This window comes from Cricetulus griseus, chromosome 2 (genome assembly GCF_003668045.3).
Source record: "Cricetulus griseus strain 17A/GY chromosome 2, alternate assembly CriGri-PICRH-1.0, whole genome shotgun sequence".
Taxonomy (NCBI): Eukaryota; Metazoa; Chordata; class Mammalia; order Rodentia; family Cricetidae; genus Cricetulus; species Cricetulus griseus.
The window spans coordinates 291089998-291099248 of record NC_048595.1 but is presented as its reverse complement, the minus strand read 5'-3'; the positions used below and the strand labels follow the sequence as shown (position 1 = coordinate 291099248).

General features: G+C 42.9%; 1 protein-coding gene across 1 annotated transcript; it reads right to left on the bottom strand.

Annotated features, from left to right (window-relative positions):
* Positions 1 to 4929: 4929 nt before the first annotated feature.
* LOC100751841 (polyadenylate-binding protein 1) lies at positions 4930 to 6843 on the bottom strand. The gene has a single exon (XM_027400966.2). The coding sequence runs from the start codon at positions 6841 to 6843 to the stop codon at positions 4930 to 4932; it is 1914 nt and encodes a 637-aa protein (XP_027256767.1).
* Positions 6844 to 9251: the final 2408 nt, after the last annotated feature.

The window sequence follows — 9251 nt, the reverse complement described above, 5'->3', positions numbered from 1 at the left end:
GGTCTGAGGTTCAGTGCCTGGCACCCACATTGTGGTTCATTAACTATTTGTAACTTCAGTTCCAGTGGACCTGACCCCATCTTCTGGCCTCTGCTGACACCAGGTATGTGCATGCTGTGTATACATTTGTGTGGGCAAAAACACCCATTCATGTAAAAGTAAAATATAAATTTAAGAAGAACCAACAAAAATGCAAAGACCAATCTATCAATAAACAAATCAAACAAGTCCTAGAAGGAAAATGTAAGATTTGGTGAATGTTTATTTGCAAAATTATGCAAGTTCACGTAAGAGATAGAAAAAGAAATGCTGCTCCTGATAACCCTTATGATTTCTAAGTAAAACAACAACAACAACAACAACAAAAACAGAAATAAAAAGTTATGGGCTATTCTCATTATGAGGATAGGTACACTCATCTTAGAAGGTATTCCACAAATTTCCTGATGAATAAATAGACCAAAACCATATCTGACTTGTTACATAATGCAGAGAGTATATCCCTTCCCCCTATCTCCTCCCCCTCCCTCTTACACACACCCACACACAAACACACACCATCCCTGCCTTCATGTGCAATGCAGTGGTGATGCAGGCCATCCAGCCTGGAGATCCACAGCTGCTAGAGGAGGACCATCGTCTGGAAGGCATGGTAAGGATACCACGGCACCATAAGGTTCACTCATACAAGCTCAGTGCCAGTCTCAGTCCTGCTTGTCAAAGGAATCCATTTCCTTATTTCCTCCACACTGAAGGAAGATTGTAAACTTCAATGTATCCAGAATTTCTGTTGAATATTTCAGAATCAGCTGCTTACCCCATCCCACCCCACCCCCAGATAGATCATGAGGATCCTCAGCTCCTCGAGTGAGGTAAGGAGCCTTGGGGTGTGTCATGCTTCAAAAAATTAAATCACAACAACCCAGGCTGTTTTCACAGACAGTGTAAAAGGGCTCCAAATTTCGTGAAAAAAAAAAACCAAACAAACAAACGAAAAACAAACAAAACAACAGATGGGAGATGGGAAAGTTCCTTGCTGGACCTGTTTTTGATAGAACAACTTTCTGACTTTACTAATCTGTGGAGAGTTTGGCCGAGTGCAGATGTGTTTGGATTTGAGATCTTTTGTTTTTCTTTCTAGTCTTTGAAAGTTTCAATTAAGTATATAATGAATGAAGTCTATTTTACTCTTATTACCTTGTCTACTCCCCCAACCTTTTACTAAAATTCTTCTTTCTCTCCTCCCTGCTTTTATGTGCAGGTTTTGCATTTGTGACTCTTGAGTTTACGGCCACCTGCATGAGCATGGGTGGAAGGTTATTTACCTGAGCATGGGCAGTTTGCTGATGATGATATAACTGCAGAAAGTAACACACCTTCTCCCAGCCATCAACTTCCAATATTCCCTCAGAGAGCAGGATACCCTCGGGAGCCTTTCCCTCATCCATGATGAAACTTTGATGAATGGGTGCAATCCTGTGCAGGTCTTCTGCAGGTTACCACAACATCAATGAGGTCATGGATGTGTGGCCAATGCTGTTCTGTAGAGGACTAGTCCTTTGTTTCAGGAAAATATGAACTCTACCTGTACATGGAGACACAGGGTTCTCTGGTCTCCTCCCTTAGTTAATCCAGTTGTACAGGTCAGTCAGCTAAACAAGAGACCACCTCACACCTCTCAGGAGGTCGGGTCCACCTCATGTCATGCTAAAGAGAAAGAAGTGTAACGATAACTCTTTCTGCCAGCTGCCTGAGTTCTGCTACCCCCAAATAACACACAGAGTCTTATATTAGTTACAAATGTTGCTGGCCAATGACTAGGATTTCTTAGTTGCTAGCTATGTCTTAAGTATCAACCATAACCATTAATCTATATATTTTAAAAAGACTTATCTTATTGAGGATGCCAGAGGCAAGCATCCTGTCTTCCCAGGCTCTCATGGCGACTCTGTCTTTACTACATTTCCCAGAAACCTCCTCCTCTCCTAGTCCTGCCTATCTTGCTTTCCTATTGGCCAACAGTGCTTTCTTCATCAACCAATAAGACAAACATATACACAGAAGGACCTCTCCCATCAAAGGAGGAATACTTGCCCTTTGCCATAATATACTTTTCCTTCCCAGAATCCCTAGAACAGTGGTTTAGTCACCACCAGGCAGCTTTGTAACTCTGCCCACTTCTCTGAATTACTCACAAAGGTAACTTTTCTTTTCCACTCTTCATTTTCTAAGCACCATTTCCCTAAAACATGAAGCCCTTTCACCCTGTGTATCCAGCCCCTCTCACTGCAGGGTGGCCCTTTGTCCAGTCTGTGACTGACCTCCATGTCAGCTTAATTCAGATGGCATTGCTTCCTCTCTTCCTGTTCTCCCTCTGCTTCCTCCGGGCAGCTGCTGAGGTTTTCCTTCTGAACGCTAATAAAATTATCTGTGAGCTTCTGTTTAGCCCATTCATACTTTAATTAAAAAGACCAAGAACTCCAGTAAGAGACACCCAACTTCTCCAGCAACATGCACTGATCCTGGGGAGGGGGGACTCCCCAAAATTTCCAGTCTCATTCTCAACCCCTTCCTCTCACAAGCTCTCCACCCCCACTTCTTTGATGTATAGATACTTGGTGAAATGTCTTCCTCCACAGGGACATTCTAAGCCTCCAAGAATCAGATCTGATGAAAACACATGAAGGGCTGGGCAGTACTTTTGAAACTTACTGTGTATTAGAGGTTATTATGAATCTCTATTGAATTTACCATTATTTTGAAAGCCTTGACTGTGTTTCTCCTAGCCAGACACTTTTAAAGTGAAAATTAATGAAACTCTTTTCACTAACAACCAGGGGAAATAAACAGGCAGTGAGGGCTCTGTGAATGTGCAGCAAAGATGATGGGGATGGGATCTCAGCTGGGCAGAGGGTGGCACTCAAGTAGGAAGGGCGATTGATCACTTATTCTTTTCTGTGGCAAAGTGGCAGGGTTTCTGCTGCCTCTCCATTTACCATCTGTGTGCCTTTGTGCAGGGCACATTTCTGTTTGCATGTCATAAGGTTTTCAATAGTTTGCATCGTGCCATAGTATTTTTCTACTTAATCTCTGCTCATGGGAGTACTTGGGTGACTCGGACAGGACTGATCCATTAGTTTGACTACACTACCATGCTCCAGCTTAAATCTTTGCAATGTGTTGTCCCCGGAGTGAATGTTTGCAAAGTTTAGTGCCAGCTCATGTCTCCTTAGGCTTATACCATATTCTTACCAAGGGGGTGACTTGGAAGTGCAGGAATGTTCCTTGTATACTACCCACAGACACTTGCTACCACTGGGAACTTGGTTCCTACAAATATGAGGTCTGGTGTCATTTCCCAGTCCTAATGAAATCAGACATCTTTTCACTTTTCTGTGTGTGCCCAGTGTTTAACGACCCTGTGTATTTCAAGATTCTTCATGTCCTCTAACAACCCTGCTAGTCTAAATGCTATGTAAGTTATTAGGTTTAAATTTCATGGTAACTATGTTCACCAATGGCTATTTTTAACACCTCAAAATGACAACAATGTATTTTAATTCTACATTACCAAAAAGCTGGTCACTTTGAAATCATCTGCATAGATGTTTGCTATTCGGATTTATTTGCAATAGATTGATTTATGTTGCAGTCTATTATTAAGGAAAGAAAACCAATAAATAATACTGCAGTTTTTCAGTGACACTTACTGTTTGGGGACACAAAAATAATTCAACCACAAAAAATAACTTAAATTTAAAAAAGATATTACTATTTGTGAAAAACAGCTTTATTGTGTAGATGGGTATTCATGAAAACCAAACCCTTTGCTGTATTGCTTTTCTTCTCAAGTCCTCCCTCCTTGTGTGGAGGAAGCCACTCACCCTAGCATTTCCCTCTCCAAAGTACACTAGCTCACATCTGCTTCAAGAGACAAGACTCATCCTGAAATCGCTTTTTTGGGTTTTCTGGGGCCTGAGAAGAAAATCACATTAACTCTATCTCCTCCAGACTGTCCCTTCTATCTCCGTGTCTTGCTCCTTTCCTTTCTTCCTCTGTTTTTTGTATAGTATAGTTTTTAATGACCTGATACTTTTTGTTTTTACCTTCTCATCTATTTCACCAAAACACGGCTTCAAGAAACCAGGACTCTTGAGTCTTCCAAATCCACAGAACAGCAGCAAGATGCCAGTACACAATAAATGCAATTTTAATGTTAGATCAAGTTTGTAGAAGGCACGTATTTTAGATAAGTTAGTCCATCCGATGCTAAGAAAGCACATCAGTGAAGTCCAGATGATGAACATAACTTTTATGGCTGTTAACAATTCACTTTCTGTAGTTCGTGCCACAGACACAAGTTTCTAAGTTGAAGGTGGTTTTTTTGGTACAACTAATTGATGGGGATGGGGTTGTGAATTACAGACAGCATGTGCTCTGTATATGGCAACAAGTGAGTGGAAATAGAGTTGGCCACAACCATTAGCCTGCCAGGTGTCTCAGAGGTGGTATTAGCCAACAGTGACACCTTTGTTTTCCCCTTTCACTATTTAAAGGGAGTTTTTATAAAGCAAGTATGTTATGATCCAATCATGTTCCCTTGCTCAGTTATCAATTCTGTTACTTAGAACTGACATCTGGAGCTATTCATATTACAACTCAAGTAAGAGACGCTTTAAATTTTTCACTTTGCACAAAAGAAATCATTTCCCCCAAAGTCTATAAAACGTTTATTTGTTTTTAAATTTCACTGTTTCTGATATCTGTTGTCTTAAACCAAGTGATCTCACCAGACCCGGCACTGACTTGGCACAGAAGATTTTAATTTCCTTTTATTTAGTTTCTATTTTGCTTCTTTTCCCCCATAGTTTTTCGATGTCTAGATAATTTTCTACAGTGAAGCAGTTGTATGCTTTCTCCTGCTCAACTTTAAGCAGTTGGGACCCCAGCGACACTGCCCACTGCCTGCTGGGGAGTCTCTTTGGCTTGGTGGGCTTGCAGCACAGCTATGGCTTCATCAATTTTGGTGTGGAGACACTCTGGAGACTCAAGCATGTGACGTAATTCTAAATTATCAATCTCCAACAGCATGCCAGTGATTTTACCAGCTAGAGCAGGGTGCATGGCTTGAATAAGGGAAAACAGCCATTCCCCTAACATTTGCTTTTGCGCTTGAGGGGAAGCAGATGCCAGCATTGAGGCGGTCAAAGATGCTTTACCTTGAACAGGAACAGCAGACCTCTGCATGGTGACTTGTGGCTGTGCACTAAGATGCTGAGGGGGATTCCGGACTCCAGCAGTATATTTATACTGGGGAACGGGGCGGGCTGTGGGATGTGAGCCCATCATCTGTGTGGATGCACTGCCAGCACGATGTGTTGACATACTCCGTAGAGCCTGTGAGGAAGCTGGTCCTGAAGTACTAAACGATGGGATAGTAGCTGGCTGGATGGCACTAGACATATTTTGGAACGGATGAGCTCTGGCACCCTGAGCACTCCCACGGTGACCTGGTCCCTGCTGAGTAGTTTGGTTAGGAGCATAGTATGCTCCACAGTTCTGAGTCTGTGACGTAGTTGTCATGAAGTAGCCTGAAGGAGCCTGTGCTGGCTGGAAAGGGTTGATGACCGGGCTGGACACAGCACTGGTGCTTGCCATTCTTTGCATATACTGATTACTGAGGTGAGCCTGGCGCTCCTCTTTGCGTTGGGCTAAGGCTACATAGAGTGGTTTGGTGGCCACAATTCTACCATTCATTTCTGTAACTGCTTTAGTGGCTTCTTCCGGAGAGGAGAAACATACAAAACCAAATCCTTTGCTGCGACCACCCTCCATGGTAACCTTGGCGCTCGTGATAGTGCCAAATGGAGAAAACTCCTTCCGGAGACGCTCGTCATCAATACCATCATCGAGATTTTTCACATAAAGATTAACACCTTGGCACCTGACGCTGATATCTTGGGGTACCTGTTCAACCTTGTGCTTATCTTGCTTCATCTGTCCAAATTTGTGCTTCAGTTCAGTCTGTCGTTCCACTTTTTTCTGAGCCCGACCAACATAAATTTGCTTTCCGTTGAGGTCTTTTCCGTTCATCTCATCCACGGCCTTCCGTGCATCTTCATGCCTTTCAAAGCTTACGAACCCAAATCCTTTGGATTTCCCGCTTTCGTCAGTCATGACTTTGACACTTAAGGCAGGCCCAAATTTGCTGAAGAGACCCTGGAGTCGCTCATCATCCATATCTTCTCCCAAATTCTTGATGTAAACATTGGTAAACTCTTTAGCCCGGGCTCCAAGTTCAGCCTGCCTGTCTCTACGAGACTTAAACCGGCCAACAAACACCTTGCGATCGTTGAGGAACATCCCGTTCATTTTCTCAATGGCTCGTTCGGCTTCCTCCTGCGTCTCAAAGTGCACAAACCCGTAGCCCTTGGAGCCGTTCTCATCACACACCACCTTACACGAGAGGATGTTGCCGAAGGCGGAGAAGGTGTCGTACAGCGCTTTGCTGTCGATGGACCTGTCCAGGTTTTTGACGAAGATGTTACCGACCCCGCTTTTGCGCAGCGACGGGTCCCGCTGAGACCACATGATGCGGACAGGCTTGCCCTTGATCACATCGAAGTTCATGGTGTCCAAGGCCCGCTCGGCGTCCTCCAGCTGCTGGAAGTTGACAGACGCATAGCCCAGCGAGCGCCGGGTGGTCCTGTCCCTGTAGACCCGGATGGAGAGGATGGGCCCGGCAGAACTGAACTTCTCATAGAGCATCGCCTCGGTCACATCGGGGTGCAGGTCCCCCACATAGAGTGAAGCCAAGGAGTAGCTGGGGTCGCTGGGGTTCATGTTGACACCAGGCTGGGCACCGAGAGGGACTAGCACAGGAACAGAAGGCAACCGGAATGGAAAGCGCCTCAACGGCCTGGAACTCAGCAGCCCACGCACGGGCGAGTAACTTCCGGTTGGGAGCGAGGCTGTGGTGCCTTAAAAGGCCCGGTCCGGGTGGAAACAGACCTCCACATCTGGGTTCCAGACACTGGTACCTGGTTGGTTCTGCCTGGTCTCCCGTTACGGAACCAAAGTATTTGATGGAAAAGATGTGGATTTAAGGATTTCCTATTTTTTTCTTTTCTTTATTTAAACGGTGTGTGTCTGGGGGGGGGGGTGATAATAAACGTTTGCTCTGAGTTTAAAATGTGTATTTTGTGTGTTATGCACAGGTTTCAGGGGATGTAAGGACGCTTTGAAGGGAGCTACTGAACTCCTGAGATCAAGAAAGAGTCCAAGGTCACAATGTCTCCATTAATAACACCATTTAGTATATTCTAGCTCAGTGTAGAAGGTTGATAACAGACGAATGCAAACATAAAGAGAAGGTGGGGGAGAAGAGGAAACATCCACTTTGAGGAAGTTTTCCATTCATATTGCTAAAAAAAAACTTCCAAGACAAATGTTTTTGAGAGCTTAGAAATTACTTAGTGAGTGGGGGAGCAGAGGGGAGGTAGGGGAGGGACTGGGAGGAAAGGAGGGAGGGGAAATGAATACTACTAATACTGATGCTAATAGAATTATTTAAAAAGAAATTAATCAGACTGGAAGTCCCCATCCCAGTCAGTGCACTATACTATAGGAAATTATAGAGTAAGAACAAACTCTTGGGAGTCTGAGATCAAGATGTTAGAGTGTGTTCAGTGTGTGTGTGTGGCGGGGGGGGGGGGGGTTGTTCTCTGGAACACAGGTGACAGGCCACTACAAACTCAAATGGTAGAAAAGAGGAGAAAGACTTTCTGGAGGCTGTTGAGGAAGACAATATTCACCCCAAAGTCAAAACTTCAGTGATTAGATTTCACTATATAAATTTCAAGGTGAAAAGAACATTTGGAACACAACGATCTCTCACAGTTTGGCTGCTTTACTTATGGGTTTTTTTTTTTTAGCATACAAAAAAAAAAAGTAGTCTCCTGTTAAGGTGTTTCACATTAGTGCCATCAAAAATATGAAGATAATGTACCATAGGCTCAAACTTCATACTTCAGTCTAATTAAAAACCTTATAATTTAGAGAGCTATGAATTGACTCTCTGTTGGCAGATACTTTATTCCAGATGCAACTAATTAGTAATAGGAAGATAGTGGCTTGGGGATGTTTATGTTATGTGGTGGGGAGGTATAGCTAATCAGCTACCAAGGGCATAGCTCTAGGAGAAGGGAGGATGTGTGAAGAGCGCCCCACCCTCATGCAAAGCATCTCCTCCATCCCTTAGTGGGAGCATTTATTATTATCATCAGTGCATTTGTGTGTTAATAGATACTGTTTACACTTTCCAAAAATGTTTTATATGCACAATGGCATGATATGTCTTCAATGCCACCAGTAACACCACATGTTTCTTAACTGAATTTCTGAGAAGCCAAGGTACTCAAAGAAGGTCATTTTTGTTTGCCAACTATAAATTATAACTTACTGTTCCATTACCCCTTATGATCTTTTCCTGAATGTACATTTTGTTGCCAATTCAATTCATAATAAATTAGAATCTCTCCAAAAAACTAAAGTATTATAAAAGCTTAAATGTTAACTTATATTCTCTATGTCATCAATATCAGCTGGGTTCAGGGCTATTCACTGCCCCTTTCTCGTGCTTCCTGGGCAGCTGCTCCATCGATCAAAAAACCACATACTCAGCCCTTAATTATCAGGCTTTTTCACAGTGGATAGTTCATATACATTTCAGAAGCCCTTGTTCCATGCAACCAAATTTTCAATTGTGAAATGCTTGTTGGTTATAACATATAAAAACAAAGTTGATCTACAGATGTTGTCTACAAAGACACCTTTTTTTTTCCCTTGTAAACTGTATTCTTTGAGGGTCCCCTTCTATAACATGGAACAAACTCAGTTCAGACACCAAGGCCTGTGAAATCGCCAATGGAATAAATAATTTATACACAAGTAATATTGTCACCAAAGAAGGATTGTAGACCAAACTGGCTAAGAACAAGCTGTCATATAGAATTCACTAGGTCAATTTTCTCTTCGAATGAACAACAAAAAAAGTATTTTGGTTCATACAAAGAAAGAAACAAAAAGAAATCCCAACAAAAAACCCTCCCAGACCCAAGGCCAAGCATTTGTTTTGATTGCTCCAAATGCTCCCTGTGCTTCTGAGGATTCTGCATACTCCACAGACTCAGTGTGCTCATGTACTCCACATGGAACTTGTCCTGTTGTTTCTTTTTAAACACTTTCATCTT